This window comes from Protopterus annectens, chromosome 5.part0, assembly GCF_019279795.1.
Source record: "Protopterus annectens isolate FY-2018-M chromosome 5.part0, PAN1.0, whole genome shotgun sequence".
NCBI classification, from domain to species: domain Eukaryota; kingdom Metazoa; phylum Chordata; order Ceratodontiformes; family Protopteridae; genus Protopterus; species Protopterus annectens.
In genome coordinates this window covers 1,241,765,470-1,241,791,759 of record NC_056735.1, presented here as the reverse complement: position 1 = coordinate 1,241,791,759, position 26,290 = coordinate 1,241,765,470, and the positions used below count along the sequence as shown (strand labels likewise).

Here is a 26,290-nt window from a genome sequence, read left to right as displayed (position 1 = left end):
ACCAAAATGACAAAAAATACACTGATCCCACAGACATTGCCAACATCCTAGCTGACAGGATCAGCGCAAACTTCTCCCTCCCCACCAAAAGGGCAAATATCTATCCCAGCAGAGTGCTGCCCCCCCCCCTGACATCTCAAATGCTCAGGTGGGAGCCGCCCTCTCCAAAGCAAAAAACACAGCATCAATGGGACCAGCCAGTGTCCCAGGCTGCGTCCTACATGAACTCCAAGAAGAGCTAAACCCAAACATAAAACTACTGTTCAATCTCAGCCTTACTACAGGATATGTACCCAAAGAGTGGCGCACAGCAACAGTGGTCCCTCTACACAAAGATGGTGCCTCAACGGACCCTGGAAACTATCGCCCCATAAGCCTGACTAGCTTGGTCTGCAAAGCTATGCAAAGGATCATCATGGACCTCATAAATAAAGATACTGGGGACCTACAGACACTGGATCCTACCCAGTTTGGCTTTAAGGGCAGATCCTGCCTCTTAAACCTGGTTGACTTCTTTGAAACAGTCACCAAGGCCATTGACGAAGGGAAGGTGGTCCACACAGCCTATCTGGACCTCACAAAAGCCTTCGATACAATACCCCACTCTGGCATTATAGATAAGCTCACCAGCTTAAATATAAACCCCCATGTCACTAGATGGGTTGCAAACTGGCTCAAAGACAGAACCCACATGGTTAGAATTGCTGGAGCCATGTCAGACTCCAAACCAGTTACAAGTGGCGTCCCACAAGGCTCAGTCCTGGGACCTCTTGTTTGGTATATATTTCTCGGAGGTACAGGCCAACACGGAAGGACTGTGGCTGACCAAGTTCGCAGATGACTGCAAACTGGGCGCCATAATAGACTCTCCAGCCGACACAAGCATCCTCCAAAAGGGCCTCATAGAAACAGACAACTGGTGCCAGAGCCATGGCCTCAAGCTAAACGCCAAAAAGTGTATAGTCATCCCCTTTGGCAAAAACAAAGTGCCCACAAATTACCACATAGGTGTTAATCCATTAAGTACAGAAGAAGTAATTAGGGACCTGGGGACCCAAGTTGATAGCAATCTCTCATTTGACAACCATGTGGCCAAAGTGGTTAGAAAAACATTTTATATAGCCCACCTAATCATGAAGGGATTCCATCTAGATTGGGGAGGTCATCGTGCCTCTTTACTCATCCCTCATCAGGCCCATAATAGAGTATAATGCCCCTTTTGGGATGTACCTTACCAAACACCTGCAGCAACTGGAAAGACCCCAAAAGTACCTCACCAAGAGGATCAAAGGGCTCAAACAGATGCCATATGCTGCCCGGTTAAAGAAACTCCAGCTCTACTCAGTGGCATACCGCCTGCTCAGAGGTGACCTGTGCCTGATGTATAAGGCCATGTCCAACCCGGAATTAAGGGACATGCTGCACCTTAAAAAAATCCAAATCCCATCGAGCTACACGCTCGAGAGACTTGAACCTCAGCACTGAAATAAATAGGACATGCTGGAGGGACAGATTCATAACCCAGAGGCTCCCTTCACTCTGGAATAAAATCCCAGTCCAGGTTAGGCAGAGTCCCTCATTGACTCTCTTCAACAGGAATCTTGATGAGTGGATGGGAGATCGTAGGTTTACCCCGGGTATCACTTCTGTGTCACTGTTAGACAGAGGCACAGTATACTAACCTCGAAAAAGGGCATAGCAAAATAAATTTAAAATGGGTGGCGAAAGCCAAACACATTCTGGCTATGCTTATAAATGCCCTAGGGCAGATAGCCTAGTATGAACCTATGAACCTATCTATGTCTGGGCTCCCCCATTTTTGCGTTATCATTTTGAATACTTGTGGGTCTGGTTTCCACTCGTGAGGATCCATGATATTTCTGCTTAGTTCGTCTGCCAATGTATTTTTCTTTCCTGGCAGGAATTGTGCTTGTAGTTGAACTTAGGTCAGTGCTGTGTTCCACAAGGTCATTGCTTGCCTGCATAGGGGGTAGGAATGTGTGCTCCCTTGTTTATGTACCACATCACTGTGGTGTTGTCCATCTTTATTAGAAGTTGTCCTGGATGTAGGAGGTCCTTGAAAGCTGTTAGGGCAGCTAGCATCTCTTTTTGATTGATGTGGAGATGCATTTGATCTGCATACCATTTGCCCTGAATTCACTGTCCTGCCATGTGTGCTCCCCAGGCGTAATCCGATGCATCTGTTATCATAGTTTGCCTGGCTGTGGGCAAGGTGAAAGGCTGACCCTTGTTGAGGTGACATGCCTGAGCCCACCATAGAAACTCCTGTTGAAGGCAGGTAATTAATGGTATTAATCGTTTCCAAGCTGTGGCTGTGTTGAGTCCATATGCTTTTCAGGTACCATTGTAATTTCGTCATATGCAGTTTGGCATATGGTATTAGTAGTATGCAAGATGCCATGAATCCCAACGCCTGCAGATTTTTTCTTGCAGGGAATTGGGTCTTTGTTGCCATCATTTTTAAGTATAGAGTCAGTTGCCCTTGCTGGTCTGGCATGAGTTAAGCCATCTGAGCCATTGTATTTAAGCTGGCACCCAGGAAGATTATGTCTTGTGAGGGCACTAGTTTTGACTTCTTTTCGTTTACTGTGTACCCTAGGTTTTTTTTTTTTTTTTTTTTTTTAACAAACGCCACATGTTTTAAAAGAATGTCCTTGCTGTCTGCTTGAATAAGGTAGTCGTCCAGGTATGGATATATTTGTATTCCTCTGTCTGCAGTATGCAATTACTGGTGCCAGGCATTTTGTGAAGACCCTGGGTGCAGTAGATAAGCCAAAGGGCAGTGCAGAGAATTGGTAATGAGTTGTGCCTACTATAAATCTGATGTATCTTCTGCAATTTTCCTTTAGGTCCAACGTTACTAGCAAAGCCTTCTTGCCCAGCATGGGAAGAAGTTGCTGTAGTGTGAGTATCTTGAACTTGGGTACTTCCAGGTATGTGTTTAGAATTGAAAGGTCCAGAACTGGTCTCCAGGCTTTGTCCTTTCTGGGAACCAGAAAGTCTAGAGTAAAATCCTTGTCCTTGCTCCTGTGTAGGAACCTGTTGAATGGCTCTCATGTCCAGGAGTGCTGTAATTTCTTTTTGAGCCTCTGCCCATTGATTTGGTGGCAGGTTTGGCATTCCTTTTATCCTTGGTAAAATGCGAAAGTGGAACCTGTATCCTTGAGATACAATATTTAGGACCAATTTGTCTTTTGTGATGATGTGCCAATTGTCTGCAAAAAGTGCAAGTTTTCCTCCCAAGGGAGCTGCCAAGAGTGATTTGCTTGGCAGTCTGAGGGGTAAGTCATTGTGTTTGTCTTCTGATAGTTTGAGACCAGTCTTCTCCTCCTTTCTGGGTTGTGGCACCCCATTATCGTGGCTTGTAAGAGCCTTGTGGCTGACCTCTGCCCCTTGGGAGTCTGTATTTGCCCCTCTGTGGTCTGTCAGAAGTTGGAAAGGACCAGTTTTTGGTTGGCCAATTTCTGCTGAAACTAGGGGGTTGAACCTGTAAAAAATCCTTGACCATCTGCATAGATTTTGCCTTCTACTCCATTTTCTTTAAAACCTCTTCTGCTTTCACACCAAATAAAACATCCTGCTATAAGGGTGCATCCAATAACTTTGCTTTAACACGATCAGGTAAAGTTTGTTCTTTTAACCAAGCATGCCTACGAATGACAGACCCTGTTACAGCTGCTCTACAAGAAGCTTCCAATGAATCAAATCCACATTGCAAAGCATTTTTTCCCACTTGTTCTGCTGCATGCAAATCTTGCATTCCCTTGTAATCAGGCTGCTCTGTATGTGTGCTCATTTTTTGTTTTAATTGAGACCTCAAATATTGTTGATATTTCAGCATGTGAAACTGGCAATTTAAGGCCCTCCTAGCCAGAGTAGCTGAGGTATATACTTTCTTTCCCCATCTGTCTAGTGCTCTAGAAACCCTTTCAGAAGGTACAGGATTTTTAGCAATAGAGGCCTTAACCCCTTTGGGACCATGGGAAATGGTTTCTGGGTCAGCAACACGGCTTTTATGTAGGCGTTTATGTGAGTCAGGGACTCTGTAGTATCTGTCTGGTTTGGCTGGTGCAGGAGATAATGTATCTGGGATAAGGCTAGATTCTGAATAAACATCATCCACAATGTCTAACACAGGTGGAATAGCAAGGGGTCTGTGCTGGGGTAGCAAGAGGAACTCTCGGAGCCTTTTCTTGGAATCAGAGTAATCCTGGCCTTCCCAGTGGAAATGTTCCCTCATGGTATGTAAAGTTTCCTCAAAAAAGTAGTCTTCTGGGGGAGATGCTGAAGGAATAGACTCTACAGCATCAGAGTCTTCATAAGGTGGAAAGAGTATTCCTGTTCCTCAGAAGAATCTGAGGAAATGGAAACCTGGTCAGAGGAAGCGTAGTCCTCCTCCTGTCTAGGCCTTTTGTCAGGTGGGGGATGGGAACCCATGATTAGGGTAATTAAGTCTTCAGCCATCTTAAGCATCTGTTTCTTAGGCATGGGGCCTTGTAGTGGAGACTGCTGTACAGGCTTCCTTACTTTTAAAGGAGTTTTCAGTTTTGCACAAGATTTAATAGTAAGTGTAGTCTGTCTGAAGACACCTTCAGCAACTGATGGCCTTTCAACTGCACCGGGATCCCCTTCAGCCATGGAGTCGGAAGGGCCTAAAGATAAAGGCTCTGGAGGCCCAGCAATCTCCGCTTGGGAGTCTGATGCAGCCTGGGGTTCTAAATCAGCGGTAGTCAGGGGCTGCGTAGGCGCCTCACTGAAAACCGGAGAACGGGCGACTGGCCTAGCAGAGGCCTCTGTGTCTGGTTTGGGTCTCGGCTGCCTGTCCTTATCTTTGCGCTTTTTATGCATCCCGGTAGTCTGTTGCTCCGACGGCATGGTACAATTAAATTTTCTACCAAAATAATGTCTGGCGAAATCAAACTGACGTTTAATAGTTCGTTTGTTAAACCTAGCACAAGACCGACAACCTGTGACGTCGTGGTCTGGGCCTAGGCAAGGGATACAATAAGAATGAAAATCCTTATGAAGTATTTGTTTCCCACAAGACATGCAATTAACTTTTTCTGACATCGGTCTGAGGCAAGAAAAGGTTCCCCAACGGGGTACTTAGCTTTATTGAAAACCTGGGTCTGAAATTCGATTTGAAAATCTCAGGAGTCAGCCGACCGGCACTTGCCAACTGCTTCTGCTTCGGGAACCGCACAGCAAGAAAGACTGAAGAAAATGGCGTTGGCTGCCTCTTTTATACCCCTGTCACACCGACGTCAGGGAAGAAGTGACCGCAACCGATGCCGGACCAGGACTTTGGAACTCAGGCAGACTGCGGGACCACCTGACGGCAGGACAACCCAAGTGTGATGACTGCAGCAGTGTAACACGAACATCCAGGACTGCAACAGTGAATACGCTCGAACATCTACATTTATGGTAAGTGTACACAACTGTACTATGTTCTTAGTGTTGCACTGTTGCAGTCATTACATTTGGGTAGATTCCCAAAGCTATGGTAGGGTGGAGGAGATTATACAGCATTAGGACCAGCTATAAGGCCCTGCAGGACAGCAGTGGCAAAGCCAGCTCTGGATTTAGAGAAGAAAGGTAAATGGTAATGTTTGGTGAACGTATGAACTGAGCTCCAGGTAGCAGCTTCTAGAATGTCTCTGGTAGGAACACCTCTGAAAAAGGCTGTAGAAGTAGATGCAGCCCTGGTGGAATGAAATCTGATCCCCTAGGGGATAGTTTTACCATGGTGGATATAGCAAAAACTAATACAATGGCTTAACCATTTTAAAACAGTCTGCTTTGAAATAGCCTTGCCCTCTGCAGCAAATGCCACCAGTAGTTGTTCAGATTTTCTTTGAGATTTTATCCTGTTTAAGTAAAATCTAAGTTGTCTGTGTACATCCAATGAATGCAAAATCCACTCCCCATTGTTATGTGGATTGGGAAAGAAAGTTGGCAAAGGAATGGTCTGATTAAGAGCCACACTGGATACCACCTTGGGCATGAAGGATGGATTGGTCCTGAGACACCTTGTCGCATGAAAAATTATGAAAGGCTCCACTTGCCATAAGAGCCTGTAATTCGGAAATCCTTCTACCTAAAGTGACTGCTAAAAGGAAAGCTGTTTTCCAGGAGAGACATTTTAAGTCTGCAGTAGCAGCTGGCTAGAAAGGAGAGTGAGTGAGTTTTTTCCAAAACAAAATTAAAGGTCCCAGGCAGGGGTTGGAGCTCTCCTGGGTGGTCTTAAGTTTTTGGCCCCTCTGAGATACTGCTTTAGCAGAAGGTGAGTGAAGAGGGGAGGTTCTGTATTGTAATGAGCTGAAATGGCTGAGGCATGGATTTTTATGGAAGAAAAGGACAGGCCCTTGTGAAGCATCTCAGTTAAGTATTGCAAAATCTGAGGAATATTGGGCACTGCTGTGCTTATCCCTTATGATTGATTCCTGGCACAGAATCTTTTCCATTTGTCAGCATAAGATTTTCTAGTACTAGGCCTTCCTGCCTCCAAAATGACATCCATCACAGGTTTGTTGAAGGATGCTAAGGGTGAATTTAGGTGATTAGCCACACTGCAAGATTCAAAGTATGGAGCCGAGTGAGGAGAATTTGGTTGTTCTGCTGAGATAGTAAGTAAGGTGTCTGAGACAGGTGCCACTGTGGAAGGTGTGGCACATTGTGCAGGAGTGGGTACCAGCGTTGGCGTGGCCTGTCTGGAGCAATCAAAATAATTTTTGGTTTGTCCTGTTTGACTTAGTAGAACTTTGGAGAGCAGAGGGGGAAAGGCATAGACTGATAGGTTTTTCCAGCTGAAGGATAGAGCATCCATTCCAGCTGAAGGATAGAGCATCCACTTTCCAAGCTTTTTTGTGATGTGTTCTTGTGCAGAATTTGTCCAACTGATAGTTCTGGGGTGAGGCAAAAAGATCTATGTCTGGACTCCCCCATTTGTGTGTCAACATGTTGAAAATCCGTGGTTCCAGTTTCCATTTGTGTGGGTCCATGAGATTTCTGCTTAGTCTGCCAGAGTATTCAGCTTTCCTGGCAGGAATTGAGCTTGTAGTTGTATTTGATAGGTCAAGGCAGTGTTCCACAATGCCATGGCTAGTCTGCAAAGGGGATAGGAGTGTGTATCCCCCTGCTTGTTTATGTACCACACAACTGTGGTGTTGTCTGTCTATCATTAATTGTACTGGATGAAGGTAGTCCTTGAAGGCTGTCAGTGCATTCTGTACAGCTAGCATTTCTTTTTGATTGATATGAAGGTGCATTTGATTTGGGCTCCATTTGCCCTGAATGCACTTCCCTGCCAAATGAGCCCCCCAAGCATAGTCTGATGCATCTGTAGTTAGGGTTTGGGCGGCAGGGGGTGGAGTGAATGGCAGTCCCTTGTTTTGGTGGCAGGCCTCTGCCCACCATAGGAACTCTAGTTGCAGGCAAGTTATGATAGAAATCATTGTTTCCAGGCTGTGACAATGTTGACTCCATAAACTTTTTAAGTACCACTGAAGTTTCCTCATATGCAGTCTTGCATACGGAATTAGAAGAATGCTGGAGGCCATGAACCCAAAGGCTTGCAGAATTTGACTTGCAGATAGCAGGATTTTTGTGGCCACCTGTTTGAATTAAGTTACCAAATGAATTTGCTTTCCTGGCATAAGGTAAGCCATCTGGGCAGTTGTATTCAAGCTTGCACCCAGGAAAGTAATTTTTTGAGAGGGTACCAGTTGCGATTTCTTTTCGTTTATATTGTACACTAGACAAGTTAGAACCCTTTTTACAAACACCAGATGTTTAAGAATGGCCCCGTTTTCTGCCCGAATTGGACAATTGTTCAGGTATGGATATATTTGAATATTTCTTTGCCTGCAAAATGCAATTACTGGAGCCAGGCACTTTGTGAAGACCCTGGGTGCAGTAGGTAAGCCAAAGGGCAGTGCAGGCAACTGGTAATGCATGTAGCCTGCTTTGAAGCGGAGGTATCTTCTGCAAGATTCCCTGATAGGGATATGCAGGTAAGCCTCAAGTATATTTACCAACCAGGCATCTTTGCCTAGCATAGGAAGCAACTGTTGAAGAGTCGGCATCTCTTGAATTTTGAAATGTCCAAAAATGTGTTGAGTAGATAAGTCCAGAATTAGACGCCATGATTTGTCTTTTCTAGGTAGCAGGAAAAGTCTTGGAGAAACCTGGTCCCTTTTCCTCTTCTGGTACTGGTTGAATAGCCCCCATGTTCATGAGGATCAGTACTTGTTTCTGGGCCTCTGCCCACTGATTTGGGGGCAGGTCTGGCCATGCCTTTGGGATTGGCAACGTGTGGGAATTAAATCTGTATCCCTAGGATACTATATGTAAAACCCATTTGTCCTGGGTTATAAGTTGCCAGTTTCTTGCATGAAGTGCCAGCTTTCCCCCCAAAGGGGCAGCTAAAAGGCAAGTGGTTGGTAAGTGTAAAGGGAAGTCATTGAGACTGCTTACCATAGGGAGGTGTTTTGTTGTTAAAAGATTTGGAGGAGGAGACACCCCATTGTTTTGTTCTAAAAGTCCAGTGTGACTGAAACCTGGAGCCTTTGGAATGTCTGGGTTTGACTCGAAAGGCTCTCAAAGGAACTGGATAGGACCAGTTCTTAGTAGGCCAGTGACTACTAAATCTTGGAGGTTGCACTTAAGAAATCTTTCACAGTTTGCATAGATTTAGCTTTATCTTCCATCTTTTTTAAAACTTCTTCAGCCTCATTACCAAAGAGACGGTCCTGTTGTAAAGGAGCATCCAACAATTTTGCTTTAACATGAACAGGCAGAGTTTGCTCTTAGAGCCAAGCATGCCTTCTTAGCACAGACCCAGTTACAGCAGCCCTGCAAGAGGCCTCCAAAGAATCAAAACCACATTGCAAAGTATGTTTTGGAACTTGTTCAGCTGAATGCAATAGATCCTGTAAATCTTTATTTTCCACACAGTCAAACATTATCATTTTCTGTTTAATCAGTCCCATGATAGGTTATTTAAGCATATGAAATTGACAGTTTAAAGCCCTGATTGCAAGGCTGCAGAAGTGTAAACCTTCGTACCCCATCTATCCAGCACCCTGGAATCTCTATCAGAAGGGGTAGGATTTATAGCAGTAGAAGCCTTAATGCCCTTGGGACCCTGAGAAATGGTTTCAGGATCTGCAATAGGATTTTTGAAAAGGAATTTGTGGGAGTCAGGAACCCTGTAGTATCTGCCTGGCTTACAATGAGCCAGAGGTAGAGAATCAGGAGCCATACTAGATTCTGAAAAAAATCAACAACAAATGTCTAGAACAGGAGGTATAGCCAAAGGCCTATGCTGAGGAAGAAGAAGAAAATCCCCAAGTCTCTTTTTAGATTAAGAGAAATCCTGACTTTCCCAGTGGAAATGTTCCCTTAAGGTATGTAAAGTTTCCCCAAAAGAAAAATCCTCACGGGAAGAAGCAGAAGGAATGGAATTCTCTGCATCAGAGTCCTCATAAGTAGGTATAGACAAAATCCTGTTCATTAGAAGATTCAGAAGAAATAGTGTCTTGTTCAGAAGATTCATAGTCAATTTCAGCCCTAGGCCTCGGGGGGGGGGGGGTGTTGACGTAATGACTACCCCTGATTACAGTAATTAAATCTTCAGCCATTTTGATCATTTGTTTTTTTAGGCATATGCACATGTAGCCCAGGCGTCAGTTTTTTAGGCATAGGTTTAGACTTTGGCCTTAGTTTTGAAGATGGCGTCGAAACATCCACAGGTTCCATAATTGAAGCATCTCGTGGCATACCGGACTCTGAATGGGTCTCAGTAGAGGCCTGCAAATCAGAAGTAGCGGGCATCAGGTGCTGTAGAAGCACATCACTGAGTACCGGCGAACTGGCGACTGGCTTAGGAGAAGCTGAGTCAGTTCTGGACCTAGACGGCCTCTTTTTCTTTGCGTTTTTTAGGTAATCTGGTAGTTTGATTGCTAACAGATGACATTTCTAGATAATTAAAGCACGAGCCAAAATATTTAGAAGCAAAAATGTACTGACATTTAATCGTGCGTTGATTAAATTTAGCACAACACAGACAGCAAGGTACATTGTGGTCAGGGCCTAGGCAATGAATACAGTACAGATGAAAATCCTTGGAGGTATTTACTTCCCACAAGTAAAGCAATTATTAACTTTTACTGACATAGGTAAGGAGCAAGAAAAAGTTTCCCCAATGGGGTACTTAGTGTTTTAAATTGAAGACTACAGTTCTGAAACTCGAAAAACTAAAATTTCTGGAGTTGGCCGACCGGCACTTGCGAACTGCTTCTGACACCGCGCAGCAAGAAAGACTGATGTAATGGCGTTGGCTGCATGTTTTATACCCCTGATGACCTGACGTCATGGAAGAAGAGACAGCAACCGACGCAGGACCCAAGACTTTGTTAATCAGGCCGACTGAGGGCAACCTGCCAGCAGATTACCCAAATGTAATGACTGCAACAGTGAAACACAAAGAACATCCAAATGTGATGACTGCAACAGTGAAACACAAAGAACATCAACATTCCTGCAGAAGCATTCAGGATACATTCCAGAAACAGTATCCTGCACAAAGGGATGAAAGACTATTTTTGTAAATTCCCCTGGATTCCCAGGTTGAGGAGTTCGTTAATCCATTTCAGATAATCTTGAAATTAAGCAAGAGTGTACATGTATAAAACAATCTTATAAAAAATGGGGGAAAAAATGAATGCCCCCCCTTCCAAATTGCAATTACTGTAGCTAGACATTTATAAAATTCTCTTGAAGCAGAAAATAAACCAAAGGATAATATACAGAACTAAAACTTTAAACTAGATACAGAAAACCTTAAAAATAACTGTTAGACACAGAAAACAGTCAAGCTCAATGTTAAGAAAAAAAAAAACAGTATTTTGAATTTTGAAACAAAGTTGAGAATGGACAGATCAGCAAGTTCCTTTCTTTTCTTTGACAGGAGAAATATTCTACAAACAAAACCTTTCCCTGTCTGATCTGGTTTACTGTTTCTATGCTTCCCAAAAATTACAGTTATGTACACCTAACCATAAATGTAGACGTCAGAGTGTATTCACTGTTGCAGTCATCACACTTGGGTTATCTGCCTGCAGGTAGCCCTCAGTCGGCCCGAATACCAGAGACTTAGTATTTCTGTGTCGGATGCTGTCGCTCCAACACTGACGTCATGCCGTTGGAGGTATAAAAACAGGCAACCGATGCTACTACATCAGTGTTTCTTGACCCAAATGTCAGGAGCCCACCAAATAGGGAGCCAAGTTATGGTAGGGAAAACGCTACCAGTAAAAAGTAAATACCAATACCCCAGAAAGAGGTGAGTAACAGCCATAGAGAGGAGAGAGAGAAACCAGGGGGCTGGATATAGATATGTTTCAATATCATTAAAAGCTTGCTGGGCTACTATTTGAAGGTCTGGTAAAGTATCTGCTGAGCAGATTAAAGCTGAATTGTCTGCATACTGAATTACTTTAAGCATGTGTTGTGGATGAGACTAGATCATTAGAGAAGATGGTGAAAATGAGGGGTCCTAGTATGGACCCTTGGGGGTCTCTAACAGAGACAGTCAAAGTACAGCTGTGTACACTTATCATAAATGTAGATGTTTGAGTATATTCACTGTTGCAGTCATTACATTTGGGTAGAATCCCAAAGCTATGGATGGGAGGCTGGAGCTAAACAGCATTAGGGGCGGCTATAAGGCCCTGCAGAACTGCAGTGGCAAAGCCTGCCCTGGACTTAGAGAGGCAAATGATAATGCTTTGTAAAGGTGTGAACAGAACTCCCAAGTAGCAGCTTCTATAATGTCTTTGGTTGGTACTCCTCTGAGAAAGGCTGCTGAAGTAGCTGCAGCTCTGGTGGAATGAGACCTAATGCCCTTGGGCACAGGTTTGCCATGGTGTAAATAGCAGAAACGAATGCAGTGGCTTATCCATTTTGAAATGGCCTTTCCTTCTGATCCTGCAGCAGATGTCACTAGTAATTGTTCAGTTTTTCTTAGAGTTTTAGTCCTGCTCAAACAGAATCTTAGCTGTGTACGTCCAAGGAATGCAGAATTCTCTCCCCCTTATCCTGTGGATTTGGTTAAAAGGTTGGCAGATTAATAGTTTGGTTAAGAGCCACACTGGAAACCACCTTAGGCATAAATGAAGGATTGGTCCTCAGAGACACCCTGTTTGGGTAAAATGCGATAAAAGGCTCCACAGCCATGAGGGCCTGTAGCTCTGAGACTCTTCTTGCTGAAGTAATTGCTAGGAGCAAAGCTGTTTTCCATAAGAACTTTAGATCTGCAGCAGCAGCTGGTTCAAATGGAGGCAAGGTGAGCTTTTCCAAAACATAACTGAGGTCCCATGCAGGTATTGGTGATCTTCTGGGAGGCCTTAAATTTTTGGCTCCTCTAAGATACTGCTTTAGTAAAGGATGAGAAAAGATTGGTGGCTCTGTATTGTAATGAGCAGAAATGGCAGAGGCAAGGATTTTTATTGATGAGAAAGACCTTTGTCAAGCATCTCAGTCAAGTATTGTAATATCGGAGGAATATTTGGTTTTGCTGTTATCAGTTCCTTGTGCTTGATTCCAAGCACAAAATCTCCTCCATTTATCAGCATAAGATTTTCTAGTACTAGGCCTTCTGGCTTCCAAAATGACATCCATCACAGCTTTACTGAGAGGTGTTTGCATAACTACATGATCAGCCATGCTGCCAGGTACAGTGTTTGGAGCGGATTGTGCAGGCTCTGATTGTTTTGCTGGGACAGTAATTGGGGTTTTTGATGTAAGGTCCAAGCTGGGTATTGAGACAAGTTCCTTAGGATTGGATACCAGTATTGACGGGACCAGTCCGGTGCAATTAGTATCATCTTTGGTTTCTCTTGTCTGACTTTTAGTAGGACCTTGGGAAGAAGAGGCAGAGGAGGAAAGGCGTAAACTGATAGGTTTTTCCAACTGAAGGATAGGACGTCCACTTTCCATGCTTGTCTGTGATAAGTCCTTGTGCAGAATTTTTTCAATTGGTAATTTTGAGGAGAGGCAAATAGATCTATGTCCGGGCTCCCCTATTTCTTTGTTGTCAAGCCGATGACTTGTGGATCTAGTTTCCACTCGTGAGAGTCCATAAGGTTTCTGCTTAAATCGCCTGCCAGAGTATTTTTCTGGCAGGAATTGAGCTTGAAGATGTACTTGGTAAGTCAAAGCTGTGTCCCACAGTGTCACGGCTAGTCTGCAAAGGGGGTATGAGTGCGTGCCCTCCTGCTTGTTTATATACCACATAACAGTGGTATTGTCCGTCTTTATCAGTAGTTGTCCTGGATGAAGTAAGTCCTTGAAAGCAGTCAGGGCATTTTGAACAGCTAACATCTCTTTTTGGTTGACATGCAAATGCATTTGTTTTGGGGTCCATATGCCCTGAATGCATCTTCCTGCCAGGTGGGCCCCCCATGCATAATCTGATGCGTCGGTTAAGGTTTGGCTGGCAGGGGGTAGAGTGAAGGCCCGTCCCATGTTTTTGTGACATGCCTTTGCCCACCATAGAAACTGCTGTTGTAGGCAGGGAATGAGAGGAATCACTATTTCCAGACTGTGACTGATTCCATAAACATTTTAGGTACCATTAAAGTTTCCTCATATGCAGTCTTGCAAATGGAATTAGTAAGATGCAGGATGCCATGAACCCCAAAGCCTGCAGAATTTGCCTTGCAGATAACTGGGTTTTTGTTGCCATCAGTTTTAAGTAAGTAGTCAGTTGCCTTCGTTTGTCTGGCATGAGTAAAGCCATCTGGGCAGTTGTATTCAAGATTGCACCCAGGAATGTTGTCTTGAGAGGCTAGCAGTTGTGATTTCTTTTAGTTTGTGTACCCTAGGCATGTTAGAAGCCTTTTCACAAAAGCCAGGTGCTGAATGTCCTTGCTCTCTGCTTGAATGAGACAGTCATCCAAGTAAGGATATATTTGTATACTACTTTGTCTGCAAAAAGCAATTACTGGTGCCAGGCACTTTGTAAAGACCTTGGGCGCAGTAGATAAGCCAAAGGGCAGTGCAGAGAATTGGTAATGCATTAAGCCAGCTTGGAATCTGAGGCATCTTCTGCACGATTCCCTTAATGGGACATGCAGGTATGCCTCTTTTAGGTCTAATGTCAGCAGACAAGCATTCTTGCCCAGCATGGGCAGAAGCTGCTGCAAAGTCAGCATTTTGAATTTTTGAATGTCAAGGAATGTGTTCAAAATTGATAAATCCAGTATTGGCCTCCAGGCCTTGTCCTTTCTGGGTATAAAGAACAGTCTTGAATAAAAACCTTGTTCTTTTTCCTTTTCTGGTATTGGCTGAATAGCCCCCATATCCATGAGGGACGTAACCTGTTTCTGTGCCTCTGCCCATTGATCTTTTGGCAGATCCGGCCAACCGTCTGCCATTGGCAGAGTATGGAAATGGAATCAGTTACCCTGAGATACTATATTTAGCACCCACTTTTCCCAGGTTATTAACTGCCAATTTTGAGCAAAAAGTGCTAATTTCCCCCCTAAGGGTGCTGCCAATAGGCAAGTGCTTGGTGATGGCAGACGGAAGTAATTGGGACTGTTTTCTGTAGGGTTGCGCTTTACCTCCTCCAGATTTGGAGGTAGAAGCACCCCATTGCTTTGTCCTGTAAGAATCTTGGTGCCTGGTATCTAGAACCTTTAGGGCATCTGGATTTGCCCTTTGAGCTCTGACAGACACAGGAAAGGACCAATTATTTTGTAGACCAGTGTCTACGGAATCTTGGCGGCTGCACTTGTAAGAAGTCTTTTACAGTTTGCATAGACTTAGCTTTGTCTTCCATTTTCTTTAAAACCTCTTCTGCCTTAATACCAAACAGAGCATCATGCTGTAAAGGTGCATCCAGTAATTTAGCTTTAACATGATCAGGCAAATTTTGCTCTTTTAGCCAGGCATGCCTCCTAATCACAGATCCAGTAACTGCGGCCCTGCAAGAGGCCTCTAAGGAATCAAAACCACATTGCAAAGTATGCTTTCCAACTTCTTCAGCTGCATGCAATAATTCCTGCAATTCTTTATTTTCTGCACATTCAGAAATCATCATTTTCTGTTTCAGCAATTCCATAACATGCTGTTGATACTTGAGCATATGAAACTGCCAGTTTAAGGCCCTAATTGCCAAGGTTGCAGATGTATAAACTTTCTTTCCCCATCTATCCAGTGCCCTTGAATCTCTGTCAGAGGGGGTAGGCTGTTGAGACCTTAACTCCCTTTGGACCCTGTGAAATAGTTTCAGAGTGAGCAGCAGGGTTTCTAAATAAAATTTTTAGAGAGTCAGGGACCTTGTAATATCTGTCAGGCTTGCTGGGAGCCGGAGGTAAGGAGTCAGGAGTCCAGCTTGACTCTGAAAACACATCATCCACAATGTCTAAAACAGGGAGTATGGCTAAAGGCCTGTGCTGAGGGAGAAGTCCTCTCCCAGTGAAAATGCTCCCTCAAAGTATGAAAGGTTTCTCCAAATGAATAATCCTCAGGAGGAGACGCAGATGGGATGGAGTCCTCTGCATCAGAATCCTCACAGGGAGGTATAGATAATTCCTGATCAGAAGAAATATAAACCTGATCTGAAGATTCATAATCAGTGTCTTGCCTAGGTCTCTTATCAGGAGGGGGTTGGAAACCCCTGATCAAGGTAATTAGGTCTTCAGCCATTTTGATAATCTGTTTTTTTAGGCATAGCAGCCTGTGTACGTAGCTCATGCATCAGTTTTTTAGCCTTAGACGTTGCTATTGTCTTTGGTTTTGCAGCTGTCCGTTTTATATAAAAGTTCAGGCATGAATACACCCTCAGAAGCCGGTGCCTGCTCAGCGGCTCTGGACCCATCCGAGGGAGAGACATCCATTGGTACAACACTTTAAGTATCTCGTGGCGTGCCAGACTCCAAATGGTTCTTGGTAGGGGCCTGCAACTGAAGTTACGGGTATCAGGGGCTGTGAAAGCTCCTCACCGAGTACCGGCAAACTGGCGACTGGCTTAGGAGAAGCTTAGTCTGTTTTGGACCTAGACGGTCCGTCTCTGTCCTGGTCTTCTTTTTTGTACTCCTGTAGCCGGATTGGTATCAGACGACATTTCAGGGTAGTTAAATCTGTTTCCAAAATATTTTGAGGCAAAAATATACAGACGCTTAACAGGGCGTTGGTTGAATCTAGCACAAACCCGACAGCCAGGCACGTTGTGATCAGGGCCTAGGCAAGGAATACAGTATAAATTGAAATCCTTATGAGGTATTTGCTTCCCACAAGTAATGCAATTATTAACTTTTTCTGACATTGGTACAGAGCAAGAAAAAAGTTTCCCCAATGGGGTATTTAGCTTTAGTGAAGGTTTCAGTTCTGAAACTCGAAAATTTCAGGAGTCTGCCAACCGCTTCTGCTTTGGGCACCGCGCGGCAAGAAAGACTAAAGAAAATGGCGTTGGCTGTTTGTTTTATACCCCTGACGACCTGATGTCATGGAAGAGGAGACAGCAACCGACGCAGGACCCAGGACTTTGGAATTCAGGCCGACAGAGCAACCTGCCAGCAGATTACCTAAATGTAATGACTGCATCAGTGAAACAAGCAGAACATGTGGGGAGTTCAGATTTCCATCGTCCTGCTTGCTGTCGGTCAGAAAGTACAGTTTTGTACCTAACATAAATGTAGATGTTAGAGCGTCTTCACTGCTGCAGTCATTACACTTGGGTTATCCTGCCGTCAGGCGGTCCCACAGTCGGCCAGAGTTCCAAAGTCTTGGTCCGGTGTCAGTTGCTGTCGCTTCTTCCCTGACATCAGTGCGCCAGGGGTATACAAGATGCAGCAGACACCATTTTCTTCAGTTTTTCTTGCCCCAAATGTCAGGTGCCCCCAAAAGGATAGGCAATACATATTGCTTACAAAACATACATAAGGTAAAAGCATAACCTTTATTAGCCAACAAATACACCACACAGAAAGTATAGTGTAGATAGTAATAGATAAGAACCAGCTCAGAAAGAGAGGAAGGTGGGTGGGTAACCAGGACTGCAGCAGTGAAGACACTAACATGTACATTTATGGTAGGTACAAAACTGTACTATGTTCATCTTGTTTCACTGCTGCAGTCATTACATTTGGGAAGAATCCCAAAGCTGAGTCAGGGTGGCTGATTCTAGAGAGGATTTGGTGTGGCTATGAGGCCCTGCAGCACTGCAGTGGCAAAGCCAGCTCTGGATCTAGAGTAAAGAGGCAAGTGGTAATGCTTGGTAAAGGTGTGCACTGAACTCCAAGTTGCAGCTTCCAAAATGTCCTTGGTAGGTACTCTTCTAAGATAGGCAGTAGAAGTTGCAGTTGCCCTGGTGGAATGTTGTCTAATGTTAGATGGTACAGGCTTCCCATGCTGTGTGTAGCAGAACCGGATACAGTGTCCTATCCACTTTGAAATGGTCCGCTCTGAAATGGCCTTTCCCTGTGATCTTGCAGTATAGGATACAAACAATTGCTCAGTTCTCCTGAAAGCTTTTGTTTTGTCCAAGTAGAAGCGTAAATGTCTGTGCATGTCCAAGGAATGTAGAAATCTCTCCCCTTTATTCTCGGGGTTTGGATAAAATGTTGGCAAGTGAATAGTTTGGTTAAGAGCCACACTGGATACCACCTTAGGCATAAATGAAGGGTTTGTTCTTAAGGAAGCCATGTCTTGCTGAAAAATGAAGGGCTCCACTGCCATTAGTGCCTGTAGTTCTGAGACTCTTCGTGCTGCGGTTATTGCCAGTAGCAGGGCAGTTTTCCATGATATATATTTTATTTCTGCTGTATTGGCTGGCTCAAAAGGAGGTAAAGTGAATTTTTCCAAGACAAAGTTGAGGTCCCAAGTAGGTCCTGGTGCTCTCCAGGGCGGTCTTATGTTGTTAGCCCCTCTGAGGTACTGCTTTAGCAATCGATTAGAGAAAATAGGAGGATCTGTGTTGTAATGAGCAGAGATGGCAAAAGCGTGGATCTTAATGGATGAGAAGGATAGTCCTTTGTCCAGCATCTCAGTTAAATATTGTAGTATCTGAGGTATGTTAGGGATAAGAGGGTCAAGGCTTCGAGCCTGGTTCCAGGCACAGAATCTCTTCCACTTTTCTGAAGATTACCTGGTGCTTAGGCCTCCTGGCCTCCAAAATGACATCCATAATAGCTTTAGAGAGAGGTGTTGCCTGTTTGGCTAATGAATCTGCCATGCAGCCAGGGATAAGGTTTTGAGCGGACTGTGCAGGATCTGATTGTTGAGTCAGAAGGTGTGGAATGAGAGGCAAAATCCAAGGTGTGGAATGAGAGGCAAAATCCAAGGTGTGGAATGAGAGGCAAAATCCAAGGTGTGGAATGAGAGGCAAAATCCAAGGTGTGGAATGAGAGGCAAAATCCAAGGTGTGGAATGTGAGGCAAAATCCAAGGTGGGCCTTGAGCCAAGTTCTTTAAGACTGGGTACCAATGTTGGCGTGGCCAGTCTGGAGCAATCAGAATCATCTGTGGTTTTTCTTGCCTGGCTTTTAGGAGAACCTTCGAAAGGAGAAGCAGAGGAGGGAAGGCATAAACGTGTAGGCCTTTCCAGCTGAATGAAAGAGCATCCACTTTACGTGCTTGTGTGTGATAAGTCCTTGTGCAGAATTTTTGTAGTTGGTAGTTCAGTGGGGAGGCAAAGAGATCCATGTCCGGGCACCCCTATTTTTGCATCATCATGCTGAAAACTTGTGGATTTAATTTCCACTCGTGAGGATCCATGATGTTTCTGCTTAGGTTGTCTGCCAGAGTATTTTTCTTTCCTGGCAGGAATTTTGCTTGCAGATGAACTTGATAAGTTAGAGCTGTGTTCCACAAGGTCATGGCTTGTCTGCATAGGGGGTAAGAATGAGTGCCCCCTTGCTTGTTTATGTACCACATTACTGTGGTGTTGTTCATCTTTAATAGTAATTGTCCTGGATGCAGAAGGTCCTTGAAAGCTGTTAGGGCATTTTGTACAGCCAACATCTCTTTCTGATTGATGTGTAGATGCATTTGGTCTGTGGTCCATTTGCCCTTAATACATTTTCCTGCCATGTGTGCTCCCCAGGCGTAATCCGAAGCATCTGTTAAATTCTGCCTGGCTATGGGTAGAGTGAAATGCTGACCCTTGAGGTGACATGCCTGTGCCCACCATTGAAACTCCTGTTGCAGGCAGGGAATTAGTGGTATTACTGTTTCCAAGCTGTGAGAGTGTCGAGTCCAAACACTTTTTAGGTACCATTGTAATTTCCTCATATGCAGTCTGGCATATGGAATTAGACGTATGAATGCCATGAATCCCAAGGCCTTCAGAATTTTTCTTGCAGGGAGTTGGGACTTTGCCATCAATTGAAAATATCGAGTCAGTTGTCCTTGTTTGTCTGCCGTGAGATAAGCCATCTGGGCCGTTGTATTTAAGCTGGCACACAGGAATATTATCTCTTGTGAGGGCACTAGTTTTGATTTCTTTTCGTTTACTGTGCACCCTAGGCAACTTAACTTTTTTACAAACGCCAGATGTTTTAGAAGAATGTCCTTGCTCTCTGCTTGAATCAGGCAGTCGTCCAGGTATGGATATATTTGAATTCCTTTTTGTCTGCAAAATGCAATTACTGGTGCCAGGCACTTTGTGAAGACCCTGGGCGCAGTAGATAAGCCAAAGGGCAGTGCAGAGAATTGGTAGTGCATTGAACCAGCTATGAATCTGAGGTATCTTCTGCAATTTTGTCTGATAGGGACATGCAGGTATGCCTCTGAGGTCCAAAGTAACAAGCCAAGCTTTCTTGCCCAACATGGGAAGGAGTTGCTGTAGTGTCAACATTTTGAATTTCGGAACATCCAGGTAAGTATTTAGAGTGGAAAGGTCTAGAATGGGTCTCCAGGCTTTGTCCTTTCTGGGGACCAGGAAGAGTCTTTAGTAAAAACCTTGTCCTTGTTCCTGCTGTGGTACTTTTTGAACAGCTCATGTCCATGAGGGCTGTAATTTGTTTTTGTGACTCTGCCCATTGATTTTGTGGCAGGTCTGGCATTCCTTTTAGCCTTCGTAAAGTGTGAAAGTGGAACCTGTAACCTTGAGACAATATTCAGCACCCATTTGTCCTGGATGACTGTTTGCCAGTTTTGTGAAAAAAGTGCTAGTTTCCCCCTTAAGGGAGCTGCCAACAGGGTAGAGTTTGGCATTGGAAGGGGAAGTCATTGAGATAGTTTCCTGTAAGGTTGTGACTCCTCACCTCCTTTGGGTGTTGAAGCACCCCACTGTCGTGGTCTGTAAGATCCTTGGGGCTGAGATCTGCCTCTTGGGCGTCTGTATCTGCCTCTTTGTGGCGTGACACTGGAAAGGACCAATTTTTAGTAGGTCAATTGCTGCTAAATCTTGGTGGCAGTACCTGTAAGAAATCCTTTACTGTTTGCATAGATTTTGCCTTATCCTCCATTTTCTTCAATACCTCCTTTGCTTTAACACCAAATAAAATATCTTGCTGTAAAGGAGCATCTAATAATTTTGCTTTGACATGATCTGGTAAGGTTTGTTCCTTTAACCAAGCATGCCTTTGAATCACAGATCCTGTAACTGCTGCTCTACAAGAAGCTTCTAATGAATCAAAACCACATTGCAAAGTATGTTTTCCCACTTGTGCAGCTGCATGCAATAAATCCTGCATTTCCTTAAAATCAGGTTGTTCTGCACTTGCTCATTTTCTGTTTTAACTGAGACAGTAAATATTGTTGACATTTAAGCATGTGAAACTGGCAGTTTAAAGCCCTCACTGCTAAAGTTGCAGAGGTGTAAACTTTCTTCCCCAATTTGTCTAATGCTCTGGAATCCCTGTCAGAGGGAACTGGATTTTTAGCTGCGGAGGCCTTTACCCCTTTAGGACCCTGGGAAATGGTTTCTGGGTCAGCAGCAGGGTTTTTACAAAGAAATTTGTGAGAGTCAGGGCCTCTGTAGTACCTGTCTGGCTTGACTGGAGCAGGGGGTAAAGAAACTGGATTTAAACTGGATTCAAAGAACACATCATCCACAATATCCAACACTGGCAGAATAGCAAGGGGCCTGTGCTGAGGCAATAAAAGAAAGTCTGAGCCTTTTCTTGGACTCAGAGTAATCCTGACCCTCCCAGTGGAAATGCTCCCTCATGGTGTGTAAAGTTTCCCCAAAAGAGTAATCCTCAGGAGGAAAGGCTGAAGGAACAGATTCTTCAGCATCACAGTCCTCAAAGGGGGGTAAGGAATATCCCTGGTCTGAAGAGGAGTCAGAATATACAGTAATCTGGTCAGAGTAATTATAGTCTGTATCCTGCCTAGGCCTTTTATCAGGAGGGGGATGGGTACCCCGATCAGAGTAATTAAGTCTTCGGCCATTTTGAGAATCTGCTTTTTAGGCATAGAGGCCTGTCCAGGTGAATGCTGTACTTGCTTCTTTGTCTTTAAAGTTGCTTTAGACTTGGCTGTAGATGCAATGGTAAGTTGTGTAGGTCTGAAAACACCCTCAGAAGCCGAAGCCTGCTCAGCGGCTCTGGACCCATCTGAAGGGTTAGTCTCCGTAGGCCCAACACGTAGAGAATCCAAAGGCCTAGGCAACTCCACGTGGGAGTCTGTCGCTGTCTGCAGCTCTGAGGTAGCAGGTGTCAGGGGCTGCGAAAGCACCTCACTGAGAACTGGCGACTGGCCTAGCAGAGGCTTCAACAGTTTTGGGCCTCGGATGCCTGTCCGTATCCTTATCTTTGCGTTTTTTGTGAATTCCAGTAGTCTGTTGCTCAGACGGCGTGGTATAAACCAACCTTCGGCCAAAATAATGGCGTGAAAAATCAAACCATTTAATAGTGCATTTGTTAAATTTAGCACAAAACCGACAACTAGGGGCGTTGTGATCTGGGCTTAGGCATGGAATACAGTAAGAATGAAAATCCTTGAGGTATTTGCTTCCCACAAGAAATACAATTATTAACTTTTACTGACATCGGTCTGAGGCAAGAAAAAGTTTCCCCAACGGGGTACTTAGCTTTATTGAAGACTTTGGATCTGAAATCGAATTTGAAATCTCAGGAGTCGGCCGACCGGCACTTACGAACTGCTTTTGCTTCGGGCACCGCGTGGCAAGAAAGACTGAAGAAAATGGCATCTGCTGCATCTTATATACCCCTGGCACACTGACATCAGGGAAGAGACAGCAACCGACGCCAGACCGAGACTTTGGAACTCTGGCCGACTGCGGGACCGCCTGATGGCAGGATAACCCAAGTGTAAAGACTGCATCAGTGAAACACTATGAACATCGATAGTTTAGGTACCAGGAGAGGACAGGTTTAGTGAGGCAACAGTACACCAAGGAGTTTCTGATGGGAGACAGTGTTGAATGCTTTGACCTGTCTAAGAAGATTGATGCTACTTGCTGGCTTGAATTTCTCAAGTTGGTTGGTTGTGTTAGAGAAATTAATTAGGGCTGTGTTGTTGTTTGTGTTTTGGTCTGAAACCATGTTGGGAGGGAGAGATACGGTTGTGAAATAACAGGTATTGTAGTAACAGAGTGTAGATACATTTTTCCAAAATTTTTTTTACACAGGAGAAAAGGATGGCTATGGGTCTGTAATTGTTAAATTTTGTTAATGTTCCTGCTTTATGCAGAGAGGTGTGTAGGAAATTTTCCATAATTTTGGGACGTACTGTTTTGCTATAGACCTATTGACCAGAATGGAGATAGGCAGAAATATGGCATCAGGTGACAACTTGATGTACTCATTGGTGAGTTGGTCAGCTGCTAAGGAAGAAGCTTTCAGTTTTTTCAGCATTGTTCTTACGGTGTTAGTGGGGACAGGTTTGAGGTCAAAAAAGTTAAGTTTCCACATTATGTGGAAGAGACAGAGGGGCAGAATTGTTCCCTGTAACCAAGGAGAGGATGGTGTTTATGAAGTAGGTGTCGATTTGTGAGGCAATACTCACGCTTTGCTTATTGGTTGTTTGTTTGGGTTTGTAGCTTTACCTGGGTGGAGGAAGAGTTAATTTCTTGCCAGAACTTTTTGGGATTGTTTTCATATTGGTCTTGCATAGTTGTACAACATTTTTTGTCTAGTTTGAATTTTTTTTTTTGTTTGTTTGATTGCAGACCTGCTGGTATGCTAGCAGAGTTTTATTGTCTTTTGCTTTTTGGTACTGATACCAGGTTTTGTCCCTTAGTTTTTGAATTTTAATGGCTTCTTTTGATATCTAGGGCAATCTCTTATTTTTAACACGACATGTACGAGTTGGTGCTAAGCTATTTAGAATACCTAGAAATGTGTCATTGAAGTATGTTATGGCCTGGTCGAGATGGAGTGGTGTCCATTCACATTTACTGACCATGTCTACGAATGCTTCGTTGGAGAAGTTTTTGGTATTTTATACGACTTTGTAAACTACATTTCTGGGTGAGTTGAGCTGATGACAGATTAAGTAGGTAGGCCTATGGTCAATTATTTGGAAGGCACCCAACGCGATAGTTATGGGTGGTACTGTTAAGGGACCAGTCTAAGATAGACTCCCTTTTGCTATGTTTATCTATTTGAGTGGGAAACTGGATTGTTTGGGAGAAAACATGTATATTTACGAAGGTAGAGGGGTTATCACCAGTGCAAGTGTTCCCATCTAAGTTGAAGTCGCCTATAATAATGGTTTCATGGGTGTAAGTTGAGGCTATTCAGGTTAAGAGTTCCCAAATGGCAGAGGGAGTATTATCAAAACAAACCAGTAAAAAGAAACATGAGCCTGGCAGTTTTAGTATTCCAAAAGGTCAAGTAGCAGAGGAATAAATTTTCCTCAAAATCTATCAAAATCTTTCCACTCTGCCAGAAGAAATGGAGTTATTCACAACATGTGTGGTATTAGATGCTTGGACAATAAAAGCACAGCAAGATGTGATTTGGGCATAGAAAAAAAGATATTCAAGAGCCAGACGAAATTAAGTCAGACTTTTTAGGGACAGGAAGTAGACTCTCAGGTGTACTGCAGATTAAGAAAATTATTCTCTAAAGCCAGGGTAAAAAGCAAGAGAGCAACAGCCACATACAGAGTAAACTTCAGTTATAACAAATCAAGAGACTTCTGTTGGGAGTTTGGAATTTGATTCGGTTATCCCCTACTGAAATACTCCTTTCACCTCAGGGGGAAAAAAAAAAAAAAAGCTCTTTTGGAAGGCAGTTTGAGGGATCACCTTCCTCAAAAATAGAATTTTCAGCCTGAAAATTAACTGGAGAAAAACTCTACCCCTGCTACTCTTGCTGAGAATACAAGTAAGACAGGGAAAAGATTGTGGTATGTATAGTACTAGGGAAAATTTGGTCACCGCATCAAGGAATTCCCCTACGCTTTTCGACAGGCCATATGGGATCTTTTACATCCATCTGAGCTACCAACTCAGAAAGATGGGTCTTTGGTTTAACAGGTCATCCAAAGGACAACACACTTAAGATGCAGCATCCAATTTTAGGCTGTACTGCTGTGTCAGCAACCCATTAAGCTGGTGTTATAAGACAGCCCGCCCATTGCCTTCTCCACCAAATGTGAAAGTGCCATCTACTGCACCACTGACGCTGCTACTTACCCTAGACAAACAATTTGATTAGAAAATTGTATTTTTTTTTTTTTTCCAAAATTGAGGATGGTTTTCCACAGAAGGGCGCTTACCTGCTCAATAGATAAGCCAAAATTGTACGTTAACAGAAAGAAAGCTCTACAGTCCCCCCCCCCACCCCCCACTCTAATTTTACTCTGCTCTCCAAGTCCTGCATGGATTAAGGCATGTGGAAGGTGCTCTGAAGCTTTCAAAACTTGTCAGTGTCATATACTTGGGCAGGGTATAATACAAACAGCTTAGGCTATCACAACAGTGATCTAATGCTGAACATCAATGGGAACCTTTATTTACAAAACAAATGCTTTGCCTGGATTATATTAAATATTAAAAATTGCACACCACACAAGAATAAAAGTTTCTCTTACCTCTTCGTGATCTGGGTGGGGTCTTGCAGAGCAGGATCCACTTCAAAAGCTTCATTGTCTAGTAGTCTTCGTATAGTCACATCAGCCAGTTGTTCCATTATTAAAAATGCCTCATCAATGTTGAGAAACATAAAAAAATCCCGTTCTTTACTTCTTGTGGTAACACGGATAGTCTCTGTTGTAAAGACACTAGAGGTTCTTTCAAGCTTTATAATGTCAACCCAAGGGATAATGACCTTCACTGTAAATGAAAACGAATTAAGCAAAGTCACAAACACATACTACATGCTGTAAGACAATTCAAGAGCGAAGTCACAAATGATGCTACAAGACACTAACACAAGGAACAAGTTAAAGCAGACAGGGATCCAGCAGTGGATAGTGGTTATGCAGTGTATATAGCATATCTAGACCTGGCTAAGGCCTTTGACAATATTCCACATGCAAGCATTATTGATAGGACTTTAAATTACAATATAAATCCTTACATTGTGTAATGGACAGCTAACTGGTTGTCTAACAGAATCCATGTAGTTAAGAGTAGCAGATGGCACTTCTGAAAGCAACTCAGTTACTAGTGGTGTACCAAAAGGGTGCAGTTGTGGGCAGTTTCCTATTTGGCATATATTTCTCAGACCTTCAGGCCAACACTTCTGGCCTATGATTAATTTTGCAGATGACTGTACATTGTGTGTGGTTATTTGATCTTCAATGGTCTCAGAATTGCACAAACACGGCTTAGACCATGTTAACAACTGGTGCAAGGACAATGGTCTCAAATTAAAAATAAAAAATGAAGCATAGTTCCTTTTGGTAAAACAAAACAGTTTCCCTTACCAAACAGGAGATGCACCCCTTCTAATCGAACACTGTTGTAAGGGATCTGGGTACTCCTGTTGATAATTATTTCACTATCATGTCTCCTCAGTAGTTTGGAAAGCCTTTTATCTGGCCCATCTAATTTCTAAAGGCAGCTCCATTAGATTCAAAATAGGCTTAATTCCCCTTAATTCATATCTTATCAGACCCATTATGAAACATAATGCACCTTTTGGCATGTATTTAATCATCACATGCTTGAGACACCCCAGAGATTCTTAGTGGCCTCAAACATGTTATTAGGAGAAACTAGTACCCCTTCTCCATATTAGAGACTCCTCCATGGAGACCTATTGTCCAGCTTATTGTGCTATAAAAGATCCAACACTATTTAATCTCCTGTTTGAGATGCACATCTATCATTTTGTGCC

The 26,290-nt window shown here is 43.6% G+C and overlaps 1 protein-coding gene across 1 annotated transcript in view; it reads right to left on the bottom strand.

The window, feature by feature from the left end:
* TBC1D8 (TBC1 domain family member 8) overlaps positions 1-26,290 on the bottom strand; it is a gene marked incomplete in the record, with an annotated part of 2,215,010 nt that overhangs the window by 1,992,020 nt on the left and 196,700 nt on the right. Inside the window, 1 exon segment of the mRNA XM_044071089.1 lies at positions 25,041-25,281. Within this exon segment, the coding sequence (XP_043927024.1) occupies positions 25,041-25,281 (241 nt within the window).